Here is a 23,080-nt window from a genome sequence, read left to right as displayed (position 1 = left end):
GACAGCATTGTTCTACTGAGCATAGTGAACACCTCAGATGAAAATTTTTCTAGCCCAAAATTTTAACCAATGTCAACAATGTCCACAGAGAAAAATTAAATTTAATTAATTTTTATTGCTACTTATTTAACACTTTACTTGTCCTAGACAAGTAAAAATTTATAGAGTCTGTGTTTTATTGTACTGGATTGAAACTACAATTACAATTACACTGATATAGAGCAGTTTGGAGGAAATTAGGGATGGTATTCTTCAAAATACACAATGATTCTCAATTATTGTTGCAAGGAATCACAAAAGAGATCTTTGGTCCAAAGAAGGTATTTCTGAAAGAAAATAGAACATTAGTTAAATTTAGCTGAAAGCCAAGATATATATTTAGTCTTTTCTGGGATAAAAATGGACAGTGATTTATAGGATTTCAGATATGACTATTTTTTTTAGGTGAATAAAGTATAAAGAACGAAAAGAATGAGTGAGAGGACTTGCTACAGGAGCCGCAAAGACTAAGAAGGTAAACTAATCCATTCTTCTACTTTCCCCCCATTTGCCACTGATATTATGTTATCATTTATTATTTAAAAAAAAAAGATTAGTTGATTTAAAAATCTTATAATCATACCAAAAAAACTCATTCCTTTGATATGAGTGGGATGGACCATGAAGTTTAAAAGATAAGACACCGGATTAAAAATTTCCCAGAAAGTCAATAAATAAATTACTAGCTTTTATAGGGAAGGAGAAATATTAAGCTATTTCACACATATTATAAATATCACATAGGTAATGTATAAAATGCATGAAATAATATAAAATTGTATATAGAATTATGAATTCTTAGAAATATACTTAGTATATAATGTATAACATAACTATAGTTAGCACTGCCGTATAGTATATTTGAAATTTGCGAGGAGAGTAAATCCTAAAAGCTCTCATTGCAAGGAAAAAAAAAATTGGTAACTGTATAAGGTAATAGATATTAACTATGAACTTTTAAAGTAATCATTTTGCAATATATGTTTGTCAAGTCATGCTATATACCATAAACTTATACAGTGCTGTATGTCAATTATATCTCGATAGCAATGAAAAATAGGATGGGAAATTAAAATTTGTGTTTATAGGCAAAAAAAAAAAAGAAATATGCTTAGCAAAGTAAATTCGTTGCTACTGGGAAAAAGATGACTCAAAATCAGATAGAAATTACTTTCATATATTCATACTATTCTTATCCATTAGCACAGCTAATCACAAAAGTATATTGTAAAATAAATACAAGTACATTTCTATAAATTGGATTCAAGCCTTACAGTTACAAACAAGAAAACATGATATTTTAATATTGGACAGTATTTCATTTATGTAGTCTGGTAAAAATTAAGTCGTTTTGTGGAGTCAGTTAACTCAAGTTGTTGATATCATCATTTAGTACTGTGTTTTTCAAACTATCATGCATCAGACTCATATAGAGACCTTTAAGCCATAATTACTATGCCTCACCTCCAGCATTCCTGATTTAGTAGCTGTCGTCTGGGGACCAATGATAGATATGCATTTTTAACAAGAACTCAGGTGACATTGATGCTGCTGTTCTGGGAAGCACATATTAAGAACCAACTGGGTTGGTAGAAGAAAAATATCTGGTCCAAATCAGACCTGAATTCTAGAGTCAGTGCTGATATTAACTAGTTAGGTGGGATGGTGCTGGTCAATTTACCTCTGTGCCTTTTCTTGATAAGATGGATATATCTGCCTCATAGGTTTCTTAGAAAAATAAAAATATTATGACATGTTAAAAGTAATTAGAAAAAATTAATTTTATTATGAAATAGCCAAGATCATAGCATTTGAAAGATTCCTCAGTAACCAGGGGAAGATGATTTTAAAATTAAGAGCCAAAAATGTTTATTGGTTTATCTACTAATGTATTATACTTAAAATATGTCTACTTTCCAAGTTAACGGATAACTTTTATTTAGTCCATTTCAGGTTAACTCAGTGCTAAAAATTTCTTCTTTGACCATTACCAAGCTTTGTCCAGTTAATTACTTGACCTTGTTCACTGGACTCTTATCTAAAGACTTTTATTAGTTTTCATATTGATTTAAAGTATCAACCTTGAAGTTGACCTCTGCTACTGATAGATTATTTTGTTTTATAAATCGGATAGGGAATTTAGAATTTAATAGATTAGAGTCTTATTAATTTTCTTGATTTCATTTAGTTTTATTGAAATCTGTCAAACATTTAGTTTCATATGCAATGGTGATGATTCTACAAAATAGCTGAGATTTGAAAAGGTGTCTTAAAAAAGAATTGTTATGCATACATTTAATAACAATATATTTTATGATTGTATTTCCTTACTTTGGGCAGCAGAACAATTCCCTGAAGTTGCAGTAACAGATCATCTCACATCCCTTTCCCTTCCAGAAATGTTCGTGGACATTTACATCAATCTTTGTCAGGTCAGCTACTCCTTCTGAAAGGTTGTGACAGTTGCGATCTTTTACTGTCTTTCTGTAGCAAGAGAGGCGATTTGTAGGCATGGTTTGGACTCCTAGCAGCAAAGTTAACCCAACGGTGGCAGCAAGTACTATAAATTTCATTTTGGCTTTTGGCCCTGAGATAGAAAAAAAATCCAAAATGTGTTAGTGTTGTTTTTTTTTTTAAAGATGAAATTCATCTAAACATAAAGTTCTGTAGCATTCTCATAAACTCTTAGATAGAAAGAATAAGGGTTGATCTTGTGTTTCTCCAAGTGTAGTTTTAAGATCGCATGTAATAACAATCGCTTAGAATATTTGATAAAAATTAAGTGCCTAGGCTCCACAAAGAAATACTGCATGAGAAATGCTGGGGTGATAAGGTATATAATTTGCATTTTTAAGAACCCAAAGTAATTTTTTTTATATATTTAGCTTTGTATATTAGTAGAGAAAAACTGCTTTGTGAGGTGGCAAAACTCTTTTAAATTTCTAGAACAAATTGCATCATTAAGTATAGTGGTTCTTGACTTTGCCTATATTAACAACATTGTCAAAAAACTTGGGTCCCACCCTGACATTGACAAAAGATATTCTGCAGATATATTTATAGTTCAATTAAGTTTTAAAAACCTTCCATAATTATTTTTGGGACCTATTTTTGTTATAAATTTTTAGTCATATTGTGAACTTTTATTTCTTCATAGATTACTTCGTTTCAGCATCAGTTGAAAATAGAGACTTGAATTCCCCCTAATAAACATATAGCTCATTCTTACACAGTACCATGATGGAAAATTCATTATTGACTAAGTCAATATATCCCACTGATATAGTTCTGATGTTTCCCTTACTGTAAAATATTTTTCTGTAGCTACTATCCATGAAGTTTGAACTCTTGGAGTTGTACCAAACAAGTCTAATTCTCTTCCCAGAGATAACTCTTTAAATGCAGTATTTACATAGAGCTATGGAATATCAATCATCTATTTAATCAGGCTTCTCTGTGTTTCATATCAGACATGAAAAGAATGGAGGCTATTTTAGTAAAAGAAGACTAGTAAGATAGGAGAGGAACCAGAATCAGAATCTGCAGCCATTCAGATTTCATCTTGTTGACAGGTGCCAAAGTGTCTTTCTTACTGTGAATGATTAAAAAGAGAGGCAGACAGATATGTTTATTGTACTTTGAAAGAAAACGGTATTGTCGAAAGGAAATTTTAATATGAAGTTTTCAGTGATTAGATACATCTGCAAAGGCAGCAGATTGAGGGAAATTGTAGGTCTCACCTCACTTGCTTCCCATCTCTTAGGGCTCACTGTCGTCCTTCCTTGCTTAAAATCAGTGTTTTGGCCAAGGTCGTTTCATGTATTTTGTCTAGTTTTTTTTCATTGTCGTTTCAAGGGAATGGATAAACCTGGTTCTTGTTACTCCATTTGGGAAGGAATATGAAGTCTAGATACCCAAATCTTATAAAGTCTAAAAATGACTGTGTGATATGCTGGTAATTTTAATAAGTAAGCCAAATTCTCAGAACTATGTTTCTACCTTCTTCTACTCCTTTTCCCAAGTTGAATTGTAGTTACTCTGACTCCCATATCTCTTGAATAGGGTAAATAGCTATTGGGTCCCAAAATAAGACCCATTATGGTTTACGTAACGAGCCATTTAGGCTGCTCTTCCTACTTCTGGAATGAGTCTTGTATATCTTCTTCTAGATGAAATAAGCTGTTGAAAAATAGCCTAGAATCATTCTCTTATCTTCAACCCAAATCATCATATACTTCCTCAGATGACTTAGAATCCTTTCTCCCATGCCAAGACCAAACTGGCAAGGGTATTCAGGAGAAAAGCAGCCACTATTGGGAAAGTGACGAAGTCAGAGAATAGCGCTGATGTGGGGCTCACTGATAACGTGATTAAGTAATTACGTGAGAGAGAGGAAAACAGGAGCAAGCTGGTTTAATTTGGTTCAAGATAACAAACTTTTTTTTTTTTTTTAGTGTTTCCTTTATGCCAGGTACTATCCTAAGTATCAGGAATACTAAAGGAATTAAGGAAAATATCAATCAATGACTAAATCTATCCCCTTCCAATAACTCCAGTTTCTTTGAGCAAAAGCTATAGTCACTGTAATGGCCTCCATGGCAATCTGGCTTCCCATTACCTCTCTGAAATCATCTACCTTTTCTTTTACTCATTCTGTTCCAGCTATTCCTCAAAATACCAGATATATTTTTGCTTTAGGGCCTTTGCACTCATTATTTCCTCTGCTTGGAAAGCTCTTCCACCAGGTATCTGCATGTCTGACTCCCCTACCTTCTTCATGTCTTTGTTCATTTTATTCCTCTACTATCCTATTTAAAATTATATCTCCCCTCACATATTCTCAGTCTGCCTTATTTGCTCTGCTTTTCAATGGCATTTATGAACCTCTAATTTATTTTAAAATATTCTTATTATGTCTTCCCAGACTTTAAGCTCCAGGAAGGCAGTATTTGGTCTGATGTGTATCCCAAACACCTGAAACAGTGCGTGGCACATTAGTGAAAGAATAAATGCTATATCATAATCTCTAAATACTTATAGTCAAAGAGGAGTTTCTCAGATTGCTAAACTCAATGTCTAGTTTCAGAGAACTATTTATTCCTGAAAGGTTAGTGAGCTGTCAAATCCTTAAATTTGCATGTCAGCAGATACTACCGTTTTAATTTAATTGTATTTTTTTATATATATAAATAGTCTAACTTAATTGTACTTCCCAATTTCTATTTTGTTTCCTTTTGGGGGGGGTCACAACTAGCATTTATTCTGAGGGAAAGCTGTAAATTCTCTTTAATTTTTTTCCTAATCAGTTTGATGAATTTTTTTATTATTTTTAGGTCTTTGGCATTTTTTATATCTTACAGCTTTGATTTTTCTAGTTTTTTATTATGCAGTAATGTTATTCTTATCTTTGGTAATCTAGTTTATTTGTCTAATTTTTATGGCTTTGGATAAAGTTATACATTTAGCCAACTTGGGCTCGTTACCCTTCTTATATTTCCTGCATATAGTTTGTTCCTGAGCTTGTTCATGACTATTAACTAAGTTTTCTTTCCATTAGATGATTCTAATTAAAGTCATAAGACTGATTAGATATTTTTTAAGAAATATTTTTCTCAAAAATGTAATAATACCCAATGCAAAACATAGGGAATACAGAAAAGTATAGATAGAATAAAATTCAACTGGAGCTTCAGTGAAGAGAGAACTGCTGTTAACATTTTGATGTGTTTCTTTTTTGGTACGCGTAAGTGAGGATGCTGAGAAGGACAAATTGACATGGCCAGCGACAGGGCACTGGGAAACTCTAACATTTCTGGACTGGGTGGAAGATTAATCAGAGAAAGAGGTTATAAGCCAGCGAAGGAGACTAAGAAGGAAGTACAGGGACATAAGATAATAACAAAAGGAGGAAGGGTAAAAGAGTGGAAGCCTGAGGCATGTTTGGACAAACTCATCTTGAAGACTGGTCTTGCCTCATGTTTATTCCTCAGAGTGTTTCCATTAGACTCTGCTACATAAAGGTAGATGAATTCAAAATCCGCATACTAGCACTCTCTGACCTTTTCTACAGTCCTGTGTCTCTGATATACATGATATCGCCACTCAGACAATGATATTTGATATTGTTAAAATATAAGGTTGCCAGATAAGATATGAGCTACCTAGCTAAATTTGAATTTTAGATAAACAATGAATACTTTTTAGTATAAATATGTCACAAATACTACATAGTTTATACTTCTTGACAATCTTGATTAATTATATTTTGTTAGAAAATAGTCCATATCACCCATTTAAAAAAATACTCAATAAAGATGTATAGACTATTTCCTTATAACTGAAAAGAAATCTTTCATCCTCCATTAGGGTCTTTCTATATGCTGCCCTCTCTGCCGGAAATGCTTTTTACTTGACTGGCTTCTTAACTTTCAAGTCTCAGTTTAAATGCCATTTCTTCAAAGTCTTTTCTAAACCAGCCAATCTGAAGTAGTTTCAACCTGATTCTTTCATAGTGTCCTGTTCTTCTCCCTAATAATATTTATCACAATTTAAGTTGTGTATTTGTGAGTTTACTCATTTCATGTCTAGCATTCCCATTCAACAGAAAGCTCCATGAAGACAGTCTATTTTGTTCACCACCACATAGCCAGTGGTTAATACAATGCCTGGCCCATATTTATAGTATTAAATGACTGCTTCTCTGAAAACACATGTTTAATCCTGAGCAACAGCCTACAGAGGTTTCGTGTTATCTAAAAGAATGAACTTCTTAGGACTAATCCTCAGATCTTTCTTCCACTTTCCCTTCACATGCATCATTTACTACCGCTGAGCTAATAGACAGTCAGACCAGTCACCTCTTCAGTCCTTCACATGTGTCTTTGCCTTGTTCCCTCTCATCTCTTCCCTTTTGTTAAATTCTGACCCAACCATCCATTAAGGACAAATTTCAAACTCCTATGTTCTAAGAAGCCCTCCCTGATCCAGGCCGCACTCTTAACAGCTCCCTTGCTCTTCGTTCCCATAGTACTTATATTATGATCTGTACTACAAGAACTGTGAATTTGACTAAGTAATGCCTTGTCATTGTCAATATTTTTCATAAGCCAGTAAGCAATATGTTGAATATGCCTACAGTTGGGAGTGGGAAACACACTGAAAACCATGTGGCCATTTAGTGATAGTCATTTTGTGAATTTACCTAGAACCGGGAAGGAGGATTGATGAAGATTATAAAGGGCCTTATAGGACATGATAAGGACTTTAGATTTTATTAAATATATTGGGAAACCATTGCAAGATTTTGACAGAATAGTAACGTGATCTGATTTATTTCTTTTGAAAAATCATCTTTTGTTTTTACTCTATGAAGATGTGTCGTGGTGGGATAAAATTGGAAATAGAAGAGGTTATCAGTGGAAGCTGATGCAAGATACGATGCAGTAGGGAAAGAACCAAGGATGACTCTTAGGTTTTGACCTTAATGCTATTGATATTTATTGAGCTGAGAAAGAATTGGATGCAGTCAATTTGGGGGAAATTCAAGAGTAAATCTTTGGACTAAGTTTGAGATGTATACTAGGCATCCAAGTAAAGATGCAGAATAGACAGTTGAATATGAATCTGAAGGTTAGTGCTAGAAATACAAATTTGAGAGTCATCAGGATATTAATTGATAGTATTTGTAGTTATGGGACTGTCAATAATAGTAGTGAGGATAGATTGAGAAGAGAAGAGGCAAAGGACTGAAGTCTAGGGTGAGCCAACATTGAAAGGACTGGAAGAGGAGATTGCCAGCATCATAAAGGCAAGGACTGTAACTTCTACTTTTTTTTGCATCTCTGAAAGAGCCCGCTTCAATGCTGGGCTCACAGTATGTGTTCAAAAAACATTCACTAAGGAAATGAAAAATAAGTTGCTGGAAAAGTGGGTATGTTGCCATACCATGCACCTCTTATGACTATGTTAGTGCCAGAGCATAAAACAGTGTTTCTGTCACAGTCTCAGTCACATACTACGATGGAAAGTTCCACACTCGGCAGCATTTGCTGGTTTTTTTTTTTTTAACACTTTAGAAATTACATATTTGAACTGAAGTCTTCTCTTCTTCCTTTACTTAAGTGTCGATAAATAGCTTAAACTCTTATTTAGCAAGTGGAAAATGTCTGAACTAGTTTGTTCCTGTGATACATTGGTTAGTTTTTTTCATTAGAAGACACCAACCTTAATCCTTGACAATCCATTAAGACCATGTATTTTCAAGTTCCAACAAGATGAAATGCCTTTGGCAAATTTGAAGCAAATTGCTCTCTTTTTTTTTTCTCTCTTTCAGTTGACATACATGCACTTAAAATTCCTATGGAGTACATCCAAATTACAAAAGAAAACAAAGCTAAAAACTGAATATCTGAAAAAGTAAGCAAGAAATCCACAGATAGTTATTCATTGGTTTTGTTTTTGGATTCAATTTTATATAATTAATATTGTGCCTAATTTATACCATTCATATCCTAATAGTGGCATAATATTTAAAAGATCAAAGTAGAGGATACAGAATTATGGGTAAGATGTTTCCAATTAAGCAATGAAGCATTGCCACCATCATATAGGTAGGGAACTGCAAATCTTGATTGTGTGAGGGTATTTGGCACTACCAAGCTTTTGAATGGTTGGAGTTAAATGGAGACTTAAAAAGAAAAATTAACAGGGCTAAACCTAACAGGCCAAACCTAACAGGGCTACATAGTTTAAGTGTTGAGACATTTATGGTGCAGTGCTTATGTAGGCACATGATGTCAGTTCTGGGAACTGATATTAAAAGAAGTGGAATGAAACAGAGTTGATGAATTAGACAGAAAAGGCAGTTCATTTTCAGATTTCTTTCAAAACAACTAGAGAGAAGCAAAAGCTGCAAAAGCAAATGAAAATTACAGCCCAGAACTTGACATTTAAAATATCAAAATTGGAAGAGATTAAAATTGCCGTCCAGTCTGTAATGTTTTCCATCATCTTTCTTGGAGGATGAAATTCACTGTTATTTTAAAAGTTCTCTCTCTTTACTAACTGTGTGAGAAGAAGTTTGTGTTAGAATGACTGAATCTTGAAGTGAAACTTCTTAAAGTGTACATTAAAGGAATTGAAGTGATATTAGAAAGTGAGTAAACCTTTCAAATAGCATTAAAACAGATATGATCAGCCCAAATACCCAAGAGACCTTTATCAGTGAAAAAACAAAGTCTGCATCCTCCCCGAAGGTGATCTGCCCTCAAGCCTGTCAGAGAATGCTAGAAGATGATGTTAATATTCAGTCTTACATTATTCTAACAGTTTTTCTTACCACAATAGACCATCATCATGGAGAAAAAGACCAGCATTTGGGAGAGCTTTTCACAGACTGTGTAACTAAGTTAAGGAATTTAAAAGAGGAATTTTTATAAGCCCCCTATATCTCAGCAGCTCAGCAGTACAGATACTGCACTGTGTTTCACGGTGGGGACACCAAGGATGAATTCAATGAATTCGTTTTTTGTAGCGCACATTTATACTAGCTTCTTTTTAGGAATCAGGTTTTTTAAAAAAAAAAAAGCAAAAAACATTAGCTTTCTTAGACATTGCCGTTAACTTCATGTAGAGAAGGTATTATAGAGATATAGCTACTACATTTAAAAAATTACATACTTCATCCTCCTCACCTAGTATTGAGAGGCAGCATAATAAAGCCTTGTTACATCGGACTAGATTCAGAGTGGATGTGTGCATTAATAAGAAATAACAGAGAGGAAGCTGCCTCTTTTTAAAACTTCGATTAAGTGACTCTCCCAGTTAAGGAATGTACAGTTCCTATTCTCCTTTGATCTGACTCCTTTCCTTTATCCTTTATCCTAAGAAGCATCTTCTTTTTCAAAGTACATCCATCATCTCTTTCTCTCATGGCTGAACACATAAACACATTTGCTCTAATCTATAACAGTAGTTTGGGATAGAATAAATGACATAAAAAGATTTTTAAGAAAAAAAATTACATACCCTTTTCTTCTTTCCTTTTGGTCTTCTTGGCAGAAGAATCTTTTAAAATGCTCCAACTCACTGGGTAAGTTTGGGCAAAAGGAGAAGAGAGGAGGTGCTGGAAGGAGGTTCTTCACAAATGAACCTTTGTCTGCCTTGTCTCTCTCCTGGAATTGACAGACCTGCTGCTCCAGCCAAGACAGGCGGGGGTGGTGGGGTGGGGGGCGGAGAAGTAGACTGGGCTGCACTGGGCTGCAGGAACTGGCTGCCTTGGGTACTTACAAACCAAGCGAGGACTAACTAAACAGCTTCTTTACAGAGAAAAATAATGAGTCTATACAAGAATGTCGGGGAGGCAGACTTGGAGTAACAAAATATAAAACCCAAGGGATTTAAAAGGAACACACAGAGAGTGATTTTTTACCTTAAGAGAAATGCATGTGTGTGTGTGTGAGACAGAGAGACACTGAGACAGAAAGGTAGGAACAGAGAGACAGAGCTAGGGAGAAGGAAGGAGGGAGGCGAGGAAGAGGAGGAGAAATGGCTAATATGACCTGGGAAAATAGCTGAGCACCTCTTCTTCTTTCACAGTTTGTTTATGTTTTTTCACCAAGTTTTTCACACCATCTCTATCTCTTAGTATATAACATTTTGGTTGAATGTATATTCCGACTATCCAGCTCCCCACCCAAAGAGTCATTACTAGCCAAAGGAAAACAAAAAATAAAATGAGTAGAAAAGAAATTTATTCTGTGTCTCAGAAATAAAGGTGCAAAAGGAATTTCACTCTGTGTTGAGCAAACTATACTGGAAGTATAATACCTAACAATCCTTCCGTTCTTAGGTTTTTTGTTTTGTTTTGTTTTGTTTTGTTTTTGTTGTTGTTGTTGTTGTTTTTTAAGTTCGATTCGGAGTAGCGTTGCTGGAACTGGAAATATAATAGAAAAGGGATTTTCTAGATAGAGAATGAAGGGAAGATCATTCTAGGTTGTATTAACAAAGGTATGAAGGTGAAAGAAAGGATAACAAGTTTGGGGATTACAGGTAGTTTTGTGACCTGGAACTAGGCATGGTGTAAGATAAAATTAGAGGGATAAAGAGAGATAAGTTCATGAAGTACTTCATTATACTATGCTGAAAATTTTGGATTTTACCCTAAAGGTGAATGGAAAGATGATGAAAAATATTTAAAAGGCTGAACCCCTGACTGCAGTGTGAAAAAGGATGGTGTGGGAGGAAAAGGACTAGAGACAGGCAAAGAGAGGCCCTTGCAGTAATTCAGGAGAGGAGAGAGTTAGGAAGCAAAACTGAAAAGATTTGGTGACTAATTAGGTTTCTACATTCAGGGTAGAGGTAATTGAGAGAAGGGTAGTAGACTTCACTAATTTTCAAAGACTTGGCCCCTTGCAAGGATGATGCTGTTCATCTTGGAGGAAGAATACAAAAAGAAGAGCAGTTTTGGCTGAGGCAGGAGTGGGGAGATAGAAGTGAATTAGATCGTGAATGTTGAATTTAAGGAGCCCTAGATGCAATTAGGAATGTTAAGTAGGCAGTTGGTTAAATGAACTTATAGCTCAGAAAAGTAGTATGGTTTAGAGAATTAGAGTTTATCAACTCATCAACTACATATCAACTAAGTAACTAATCAAATTATTCAACTAAATAATAGTGGAAGCCATGGCTACACTACTTAAAAATTACTGAGCACTTACTGTGTGCCAGGAACTTCACGTGTCTCAACTCATTCACTCCTCCTTATGACCCCATGAAGTAGATATTCGTCCCACTTCATAAGTGAGCAAACCTCAGAGGTGATAGGTAACCTCCCAAGATCACAAACACACATACACACACACACATGGCCAGAGAGTGATGAGACTCTGGAAAATGGTTCTAGTGTCTAGGCTCTTCATCATTGTGACTCTTAGAATGGATTACAGAGTGAGAAGAGAATAGAGCCAAGATCAGAATCTTAGGGAGCATTGGCTGTGCTAGAGCAAGTGATACAGAATTCAAGAAAAGAGGTGAGAGGTATACGTGCAATCGATTCCACCTTTCCTTTGCTTATTTATAAATCAGTTTCCTGTGATATTTACTAAATAAAGATTATGCCACAGATAGGATTAATTTATTTGTATAATTTAAATGTGTAGAAATATGTGAGTATGAGGAGGAAAGTGGAGATTCTTCAGCGTTCACTCTATCTTAAGAGCTATCCATCTTACTTACTCCACATTGATTTAGGCCAGAAGTATGGTGCCAAAACAAATCAGCTTTCCTGTGGATGGATTCTCTCTTTCCCTCTTGTCTTACCATTATTTTCCTGTATGTCTAATTCTTTTTTTGTTTCCTTCATTTCACTGCTTATTTTGTTTCCTTATATTTAATCCATAGCTGTTCAAAATAGTGGATCATTTTTATATTCAGCAATATTCAGATCCATACTATATATCTGGCACTGTGTTTCTTGCATGAGTGCTTCAAGTGGTACACAACAGCTCTATGGTAACTGTCTAGTGCCTCTGGATCACATTCCTAATAGCTTAGAAAAGAGTTCCCCTAAGAGTATATTTGGATCTTATCTTGGCTTCCCAGCCCCTTGTTGTATTTCAGACATTTACTTTGCTAGCTGGGCTTCCCATCATTTTAAGGGAAAATTGTTGAACATTGTTAAATTTAAAAATGCCTGCTGCTCTTCATCCTGATAGCCATTACACAGAGTTGCTCATTCGAGAAGCAGCTGAATTGCAAACCAAGGCCTGCAGTTGGAGAGGCTGCCCTTGGGACTGTTAATTTGGGGCTCAAATCTGAAACCACTATTTGTTTTCTTGTATATGGAAACTCGAGAATTTTGTTTTGTTTTGTTTTCTCTCCTGATGGCTTGTTACTCAGACTTTTTGTTGAACTCTGCTTTATGTTGCTCTGGAGACCAACTGTCTCTTTGAGACAGCCTCTGGAGCCCCCCAAAATAAAGCTTTTATATGGGGTAAGTAAGGCCATTCAGACATTCTGTCCAGATTGCTAAAAAATATTTTCATCTGATTCTCTCTCTCTCTCTCTCTCTCTGTGTGTGTGTGTGTGTGTATACACACATGTATGTGTGTGTTTTATTTATATAGGTATATGTTATCATTCTTATGTCTGATCAGGTTTGTTACAAATAGAAAATCGCCACAAATTAGCGATAGAGCCAATTCATGAGTGGAGAAACATTTGATATAGAACTTAAGCAATTATGTTAAAAGTATTCATATTAAATTTGAAAAATGAGCCGATTAGTATTTCCTAAAAATAACAAACCAACAATAATAACAACAAAATTCTTCCAATCAGATGAAGTTTCAGGAGATGTCTTAGGTATAAATAATTTTAGACGTTGGACATCTTAAGCTTGTAAAAAAATGGAACACAGACACTCTTCCTCTGATTTCCACCTGAGAGCTCATGCATATGACCTGATTTAGAATCTGTGACTCCTCTGTTCTGGAACTGACCACTTTCATTTCCCTCAGGCTTAAATCCTTCTGGAGTCATTGAGAGTGGCAGTGTGGGGAGAAGCAGCAGCTGGTTTCAGCCTTAACGCATTCCTCCCAGGAGAGAGGTAGGATCTGCTTTATGTGAGTATCCTTGACAAAAGGAGTTTCTGATAATTACGCTAATTGAACACTAATTCACAGTATGTTTGTTGAAATAATAATGAGCTACAGATAAAATTACCTTTTAAAATTCAGTTTAAAAGAAACAATTAACCTGTTTTATTAACTTAATTATTTTTGAACTCGGTAGAAGAGTATTCTTTTTGATTAAAACTGTTTAAAGTTTCCCTTGAGATTTCCTCTGAACTTGAAACATTTGTGCTGAGAATGGTTTTTTCAACCTCTATTACCCAAACTTAGCTTCTTGCCACTAAGATGAAACTTATGAAAATAGACTCTATCAAGGAGTCTAAAGCGAGGCTCTTCAGGGGAGAGCAGAATTAACAAGGAGCTGTTGTGTAAGATGTTGAGCTGATGCTGCTACAACTACCACGAGAGTACTGCTTGCTAGAGGCATTGATTTCGAAGTGCAGTTTCAAAGGTATAAGGTACTTGGGAACTGCTAGGGTTTCCAAACAGGCAGCCTTGGCTGTAATGACAACTGTGGGGGAGTCTTCTTGCTCAGAAATATTTAGTCAGAATAACAGACACAAGACCTCTCTCACATGGGGACAAAGAGGAAGGCGCCCAATGGGAGTAATGGACCTTTTCACAGCTTTTATACAGAGAGGTTGTGAACACCCTGAGTAACATGATCTTTAAATGTGGTAGAAATAAAGTCATAAAAATGAACATCAGGAGAGAAGCATGGTAAGGAAAACTGTCTTGTTTTAGGAGCCTATGGAAGATTTAGAATGAATGATAATGTTAATGTGAAAATAAACTTTAGTAGGAAAAGAAGTCAAGAAGGAAAGGAATTTGAAAAAAACCCCTTTAGAAAGAGAGGCATTAGACTGACAATAAATAGAATCATAGCCCAGAACCCAGTGATAATTTTGGGGTTTATCAAACCTAAAAAGATCAAAAGATCTATTAAGTGTGCCAATGTGTATTCTTTTATAGAACCTGAGTTATTGGCCTAAGCTTCCCAAAATTGTTTCACAGGTACAAGCATCTGGTTGGTTGGTAATGATAACAATAATCGTAATGATACTAGTAATAATAATGTCACTGCAAGTGTTTTAAACACTTTATAAATGTTGGCTTATTTAATCTAAGCAACATTTTTTTATAAGGTGATTTTTCATATCAGGGAACTGAGACTCAAAAAGATTAGGCAACTTGGCCAAGATTGTGGAACTGAAACTGGAAAATAAGACAAAACTATGCTCTTAGCCTATTGCCTCTATAAATAGTAAAAGTAGAATGAGAGACTGGAGAATCCGAAATAGCAATACTGTTCACAAAGGTCATAGCCCATAATTTGTGTGTAAATGAACTGTACATACTCTCTATGACTCATGAAGCCATCACTCTTAATGTGTCTCCCCAATCTATTTTCTCTTAATACTTGGCTTGAAACATTTCTTCCTTGGACACATAAATTTGAGTCAGCGAGATAGAGTTTCCTACAATGTCATTCGTTTGGACAGAGTTTCTAAATGATTATAATTCTAGAAGTAAAATTGTAGTGCCACTCAGTAAATATTTGTTAAATAAATGAATGAGTTAATAAATAAATAAGTGAATGATTGAAATATTTGGATAGAAGGTAGGTTTGGGGGAATTATTCACCATTCAGTAATTTTCAAGTGTCTACTATGTACCGTGATTGATGTTTAGTGTCACTGAGGACAAAGTTAGCAGCTAGCCACCACTGTCTTCTCAAGGTCCCCTCTGAAGTGCACGCTACTGAATCCTATTAACCCTCAGTTTTCTCCCTTGTAAAATAAAGGGTTTAATTAATGATTTTTGTAGTCCCTTCTATTTCCCATTTTTTATGAATGTATGGTTTTCAATATCTCTTTAAAATAAACTTTGAAATTTTAGAATAGTTTTAGATTTATAGAAAAAATTGCTAACAGTACAGAAACTTCCTATATACCCTACACATGGCTTCCTCTATTACTTAACATCTTACATCACTGTGGTACCTTTGTTAACAGTTAATGAACCATTATTAATACATTACTATTAACTAAAGTCCATAATTTGTCCATTTTCTTAGCTTTTACTAAGAAATAAGTGGCCTTTTCTTATTCAAGGACCCCCTCTAGGACACCATGTTATGACATTTACTTGTTATGGCTCTAGATTCTCTTGACTGTGACAGATTTTAGACTCTTTTTGTTTTTGATGACCTTGATAAGTTTTGAGGAGAACTGGTTAAGTGTTTTGTAGAATGTTCCTCAGTTGAGATTTGTCTATTATTTATCTTATGATGAAGCTTGGGTTATGTGTTTTTTGGGAAAAAGAGCGTTAAAGTGCTATTTTCATCCCATCTTATCAAGGGTACATAGTATAACCTTGACTCATCGCTATTGATATGAACCTTGACCACCTGACTGAGGTACAGTCTGGCAGTCTCCTCCAGTATAAGTTACGCTTTTTCTCCCCCTTTCTGCACTGCACTCTTTGGAAGGAAGTCATCCTGCGCAGCTCACTCTTAAGGACCAGGGAGTTATGCTCCACCTCCTTGAGTATGTATCTACATAACTTTTTTGGAATTCTTCTGCACATGAGATTTGTCTATTTTCCCTCATTAATTTATGTGCATCAGTATGAACTCATGGATATTTACTTTATACTTTCGATTATAATCCAGTATCACTGTTGCTTAAGTTGTTCCAGCTTTGGCCGTTAGAAGCTCTTTCAGTTGTCTCCTGTGCCCTTTTGATATATACTCTCATCAGGTGTTTTGTTTTGTTTTGTTTTGTTTTGTTTTGTTTTGTTTTGTTTTCCTAACAGTTTCTTACTTTCTGGCACTACAGGATGCTCCAAGCTTATCTTATATATATCCTGTCTCAGTCCTAGAATCAATCATTTCTCCAAGGAGCATTTTCTTTTATTGGAGAGTTGATTAGAAACCAAGATCCAGGCACTAGGTGGGCTCATTGCAACTGTTGTGTCATAACTTCTAGGTCCTCTCAGCTGACAGACCAAGGAAATATATATGTTTATACTAATCTGTATATGTACACATATCTATGCATAGTTCTCTATGTAACCATTCGTGTCTATACCAAGTTAAACACGAGTTTACTGATGTCTCCAGCTCTAACCCTACGTGAAAGGTTCTAGCCTCCCCCCTTTCTTATCTGTAACCTACCACCCCAACAGTGAGAAGCTATCTCCTACCATCTGCCATTTAATTAGTTGTTCAATGGCAAGTTCAGAATTGTTAACCCATATCCTTTGATAAATAATTTTATCAACTAGAGTACAGTGTTTATGTGCAGTATTTTTTCACTTCAGTTTTATAGACTCTGTTTTCAACGTTACTTAAGTCAGCACCTTTCTCTCCACCATGCCCTTCAGTGAGGTAGTTTCATTAATTCGTAATACAGTTAGATCATTTTGTCATCTTCTGCATTCCATTCAGGGATACCCGACCTCTTAAATATATAAATATATATATATATTTTTAATTTGCATATGTTAAGCTTCAGTCTTTGTGCTGTGAAGGTCTATGGGTTTTGGTAAATGCATATATATATCCACTATTATTTAATGGTACAGAAGTGTCACTGCCCTAAAATATCTCCTGTGCTCAACCTGTTCAGCCCTCCCCCTGCCTGGAACTCCTGGTAACCATCAATCTTTTTTTACTATTTCTATAGTTTTACCTCTTCCAGATTGCCATATAATTGGAACCACATAGTATGTAGTCTGTATAGACTGGCTTCTTTCACTAAGCAATATGTGTTTAAGAATCATCCATGTATTTTTGTGCCATGACAGTTTATTTATTTTTATCACTAAATAATATTCCATTACAGAGATATAGCATAGTTTTTTCTTTCGTCTCACGTGCTGAAGGACATCTTGGCTGCTTACAGTTTTTGCAATTATGACTAAAAGTGCTATAAGTATCTGAGTGTGGGTTTTGTGTGGACATAAGTTTTCAAATAAGTTAATCACTATTTTTTTTTAACATTTAGTGTTCATGTTAATTGTAATTATTGATTTGAAATCACCTAGCTTTTATATGGCCTCTCAAATATAGCTATTTAAAAAATAATAAACACTTTCATATAATAAATCTGTTCAGAATCAGGTACCATTTGTTATAAAAGTATAAACAATGAACCCATAAATATTTTATGGACTAAGAGAACTTAAAATATAGGGCAATTTTGAAATATTTACATTTGATATTCTTTGAAATATGAGCTGACCTGTGGTCTGCTGAGGCCACTTCTTTTACAGTACAAACAGGGAAATTTATAGGTGTTAAATTAGCTGCAGAATTGTTCCCTTATTGCTCTCTCACTAATAAAACATGTTAAAAATTACATGTTTGGAAATCCAAATAAAAGCATTTGTAAGTTGAAGTAATAAATATAACACAGTATTAGATAACTAAAACCAGCTCCCCTTATGCGAATACACATCAGATAGGACACATGAAATGCCAAGAAATAGTAAACAATGGAAATATTTTCCCTGGATATTTCATCTCCAAGCATGCGATATGTTTTATGTACAGTATAATCCTATTAAAACATAATTTGTTATGTTTTGAATATGGGTATACATTAGAGTAAGAGGCAAATATGTTCACTAAAAGTCTAAAACATGATAACAATTTTACAAAAATAAAGACCTTTTTATAACACTATCTTCTATCAAATGGGAACTTAGTCTTTGCCTTTAATTCTAGTATTCCAAAGAGGTTCCTTCTTCGGAGACGAGTTAATAAATATTGCCCCCACATTGTTACCACCTTACAGAATTCTCATTGCATTTTCCCAGAGTTTCCAGGTGACTTGTATTGATTGGCCTATTAAGGCTGAGTATAAAATATCCTAGTGTCAAGAAAACTTTAACAGTGTATGCTATGTTTTTTCTTGTATCTTACTTGTCACTTGATATAAAATATTTGAGAAAATGAAGAATATAATGCTAGTCTTCTCCATAGAAATTATGGCCTTTTGAATGTCAGAAAATTAATGAGTTTAAAGCCATGTTGGCAAATGCTTGGAATTTTTCCCCTGACCTAAAAGGCCATGATATTTCTCCATTAGGAAGGAGCCCAATTTGCTGAGAGATGAAGACTGGCTTGCCAAGAACCCCAGAGGGTTTTAGGGCTTTTTAGTTCAGGGGAAGGAATTCAGGAGAGAATTCTTGGAGTCTAATTCTCTCTGAAGGAGAACATACCTTATAATGTATTAGATTGGAGCTTCTGCAAATAGGCAATGCCCCTTTTAATATACAAAAATTATAATGAGGATTATTTCTTCCTCTCTTCCTTCCTTCCTTTCTTCCTTTTCTTAACTTTTTATTTGAAAATAATTTCAAACTCACAGAAGAGTTGTAAGAATAAACATAGAACAAAGAACACATATTTCCTTTACCTGCCTCCCTCCCCAAAATAACAGATAAAAATCTTCCTCTATTTTTTTTTTTCATCGCCCTTCCGTCTCCATGTGACAGGGGCCGTTCAGATGCTTAATTGCCTAAAATATCCTAGAATCTCTTTCTATCCTTTGCTCCCATGAAACTTTTTAAGTGTTATGTTCTATATCCTTCCAGCTTTTAGCTACCTCTCAAATCGGAAGAAATCAGATAAACAATTTGGGCCAAATTATTCATAACCAATGATTTTCAAGGATTCCAACTTCCCAGAAACATTTGTGGTGATTTCAAACTTAATATGTTTAGGTAGCTGGAGAAGAGACCTGACAGAGTAAGACACTGACCCCCTGAATCTTCTTTGATAGTTTCCTGTATACCCCTAATTATGCTAACATAAGGTGAGTCCATATACATGTCTCTGTGGAGAATATTTACAAATATGTTTCTTCCCAGTATCCCCCCTCATATGCCAAATTGAACTTACCTAGGGCCAAGAATCCTCCAGGAGGAAAAGGATTAAGACCCAATCTCTTCCCCTTTTCCCCTTTTGAGATTCAACTTCATTATAGTTTTTCGAAGGGCTGAGATAGCCCTGATGGAGGTCGCCTGGTAGAAAAAACATTAAAGTTCCCCCAAGGAAAAAGGAGTTTGGCTCAGTGACTTAGGCTCAACACTAGGGCCTAGAGTTATGTGGAAGACAGCATGTTCTACATACAGTGTGTAGCTGTGGCTAGAAACCCAATTATACCTGGTCACCTGAGCAAAGCTGTTGTGTTTGAGGAACGGTGGCTGATTGTGTGAATGTAAATTCAATAAACTGTCATCTTGGGAGTCTATGTCCTCAGTGCTGGACAAGGACTCATTGGAGCCTATTGGAACCAGTTTTCAACAGTGACACTATGTACAAGTGATTAAAATCAGAACTTTTGATGGACCGATCAGTTCTTTCCACATGGAACTCTGAAACAAGACTGCTCCCTATGGACTAAGTAAATTCCCAGGGTTCCTGAGCAATTTGGGGAATGAGGAGTCCATAAAAGAAAGATACCGAGTTACCTGCAATATGGAGGAATGGAGGCTTAGGCAAGTAATTTGAAAAACAGATGCCCAAATTTTGAATCCAAAACCAATGGAAGTCATACAGATTCTATTTAATACACCAGTTCATTGTGAATCTTCCAAAGCTAAAGTGTTCACCAAATTATTTTGACCACTGAACACTTTTTTTTTTTTTTTTAAATAAGCATTCTGAGTGACTAGATTCCAAGGAACACTTGTTGGAAAATCCTCCTCGAGTGGCAGAACTTTAGGTACTAAGTCATGACAAAGCAGCAGTAAATTTGGAACAGGAGGCTTTTCCTGGTTTCCGCCCACATGATTGCTTAACTGTCTCAGAGTAGGCTCGCTCCACAGTTCTGTGGTGTCAATCCCAGTGTTCCAGTGCCTAACCCAAGAGAGGCAGAGTGCACAGGAGAGGGCGCTGAAATCAGATCAGAGCTTTCTCCTTGGTTCCATCGTTACTTTGTCTTTGAATAAAGACCACACTACCTGCAATCACTTGTTGGCTCCATGAGTAGGGGTTTTTGTCTGTTTCATTCTGTTATGTATCCTTAGTGCCCAGCACGGTGCCCAGCACAGTTTAGGTGCTCAGTAGCTATTTGTTCAGTGCATGAACTTCAGGCCTTCACCGCCCTGGCAGAGTTAACTAAAAACCTAACCTGGACTTTTCGTTTGCCTAGTTTGTATCTTGTGACTGCAGAGCAGATCCTTCTGAAGATTCAGGAAATCAGAGAAAACTAATGACAGGGAAATCTTGATGAGGTTTGACAGGACTGAACCTCACCAACAAATGGAAAATAACGTTTTATTTGTAAATCAAATGAAACCCATGATTACCCAAGTTAGACCAACTTGGGATGGGGGCAGGGCTACAGTGAAGCCATTTCAGATCCTACTAGGTGAATTGCTGTCCCCCCAGTTCCACATTGCCTAATCTAAGGATGGTCTTTAACAACCCGTATGTCATTGTAAGTTTTAAAAATAAATATAATCAATATATAAATAATTGGTATATAAATAAAAATTTAAAATATTTCTTATCCTCTAAACTAAACTATATGTCATGAAACCACCATGTGATAAAAGGTAAAATGATCATCAAATCACTCAAGTAATTTCTAAATCATTATTGACTTGTAGAAATGACTGATGTAGTCTTATGTTTGATGAGCTCTCACGAAACTAAGTGGGCCTGTCTCTAAGCTACAGTTTTATGGAGGAAACTGCACCACATTCTTCCATGACTTCCCCATTAAATCCGTGGTCATTAGATCTGGACTAGGCACGCAGTGGCAGAATGACTGGGTGGCCTGTCCCTCGTGTTCTGGATGCTAGCGCTTCTCACATAGCCTGTACCTGGAGGGTCTCTACTTCTGCCCCCACCTACAATGCTGCCACCAGCTGGGCCTGTCCCACCACTCCTGCAAATCCTGGGCGCCTCCTGAGCAGCAGGCAGGAACTGTGTTCCCTTCAGCTCGGCTTATACCGCAAAGTCAAGAAGTACCAGTCCCAAGTCCCATTACCACCTACGCAATGGCCATTGGATGATGTCATTTTGTGGCATATGGTCTAACTTAAGCTATTTACTGACCATGAGGGCAGTATTTCTATATTTTAACCTACGTGTTGCCTGACTATCAGTCATGGCCTGATCCCTTTTGAATAGTTCAGAAAGACTCAGAGTCTTCTCCAACATATGTTAGAATAAGGCATGAATGCTTTTTTTCTGTCTCATGATATTTGCCATTTCTTCTTCTATCTCTCACCTCCATAAAATGGCTCCCATATTTATTTGTTGATTCCTGGAAGCAGCTACTGATTTTGCTTTATCTCTTAAAGTCATTTGAGGATTGTTGCCCTTGCCGATGCTCTATTTCTGAGCTAAAGCAGGAGAAAATTCCCTCCATTGGCCTGAGCGTCCCATAGTTGCCAAGCTAAGGCTGCCTTATTCTCTTTGTAACTTACTCCTTGCCACAACCCCGAGTCTCTGAATAACAATATCAGAAAACAACCTAAGCATCACACCGCCCTCAATTTACCGTTGCATCTCACAGCTCATCATTTTTCAGATTAAGCCCATACTTTTCTTTTTTTTTAGTTTTATTGTGGCGCAATTGACATACAGCACTGTATAAGGTATACAGCATAATATTTTGACCTACATATATTAAGAAATGACCACCCCAATGTGTTTAGTTAACATCCATCATCTCATTTAGATACAAGGGAAAAAATGTTTTTTTCTTTGTGATAGCTCTTAGAATCTACTCTCTTAAGCAACATGTAAAGTCCTCACAGGGCCCCATTAACCACAGTTATCACGTCATACATCACATCACTAGTGCTTGTTAATCATGAGCCTGGAAGCTCGTACTGTTTGACCACCTTTATCCAATTCCCCCACTCCCCACCACAGCCCACCACCTCCAGTAACCACCAGTCTGATCTTTTTTCCTACGAGTTTTTTTTTTTTTTAATCTTTGAGATTCCACATATAAGTGGGATCATGCAGTGTTTGTCTTTGTCTGACTCATTTCATTCAGCATACTACCCTCAGGTTTCATCCATGTCACAAATGGCAGTATTTCCTTCCTTTTCGTGGCTGAATATTCTCTTGTATTAATTTACCTCAACTTCTTAATCCCTTCACCCATTGATGGGCACTTAGGTTGTTTCCATGTCTTGGCTATATTGTAAATTATGCCGCTATGAATGGGAATGCAGATATCGCTTCAACATGGTGTTTTCCTTCAGTTATGTACCCAGAAGTGGAATTGCTTGATCATATGGTAGTTCTATTTTTAAAGAAATAAAAATAGAACTTTGTCCATTTTTTAATTGTATTATTTGCTTTTGTGCTACTGAGTTGTATGAGTTGTTTATATATTTGAGATATTAACCCTTTATCAGATACATGATTTGCA

The 23,080-nt window shown here is 35.8% G+C and overlaps 2 protein-coding genes across 5 annotated transcripts in view; one reads left to right on the top strand and one right to left on the bottom strand.

Annotated features, from left to right (window-relative positions):
- SAP30 (Sin3A associated protein 30) overlaps window positions 1-23,080 on the top strand; it is a 90,263-nt gene that overhangs the window by 15,700 nt on the left and 51,483 nt on the right. For 2 of the 4 annotated variants that reach the window (XR_004954889.1, XR_004954891.1), the window contains exons 4-5: window positions 445-514; window positions 13,557-13,661. Coding sequence is in view for 1 of the 4 variants with exons in the window: in XM_016148220.2 (XP_016003706.1) it covers window positions 13,557-13,562 (6 nt within the window). In the remaining 3 variants the exon portion in view is untranslated. Of the gene's footprint in view, window positions 1-444; window positions 515-13,556; window positions 22,975-23,080 lie in introns of those variants that run through there. The other 2 variants (XR_004954890.1, XM_016148220.2) reach the window with 2 other exon arrangements.
- SCRG1 (stimulator of chondrogenesis 1) lies at window positions 100-10,202 on the bottom strand. The gene is made up of 3 exons (XM_036233607.1): window positions 10,066-10,202; window positions 2,371-2,626; window positions 100-326 (listed from the first exon to the last, which is right to left on the bottom strand). The coding sequence occupies exons 2-3, from the start codon at window positions 2,610-2,612 to the stop codon at window positions 272-274; spliced, it is 297 nt and encodes a 98-aa protein (XP_036089500.1). The 5' UTR covers window positions 2,613-2,626; window positions 10,066-10,202; the 3' UTR covers window positions 100-271.

Source organism: Rousettus aegyptiacus, unplaced genomic scaffold (genome assembly GCF_014176215.1).
Source record: "Rousettus aegyptiacus isolate mRouAeg1 unplaced genomic scaffold, mRouAeg1.p scaffold_m13_p_16, whole genome shotgun sequence".
NCBI classification, from domain to species: Eukaryota; Metazoa; Chordata; class Mammalia; order Chiroptera; family Pteropodidae; genus Rousettus; species Rousettus aegyptiacus.
The sequence above is the reverse complement of the archived record's forward strand: the minus strand, read 5'-3'. Positions and strand labels throughout refer to the sequence as shown.

What these genes read in the sequence shown, in the direction of transcription:
- SCRG1 (XM_036233607.1), bottom strand. Translation starts at nt 2,612, where the DNA reads ATGAAATTTATAGTACTTGCTGCCACCGTTGGGTTAACTTTGCTGCTA. An exon ending in GAATTGTTCTGCTGCCCAAA is followed by an intron (nt 327 to 2,370) that starts GTAAGGAAATAC and finishes ATTTTCTTTCAG; the next exon opens with AAATACCTTCTTTGGACCAA.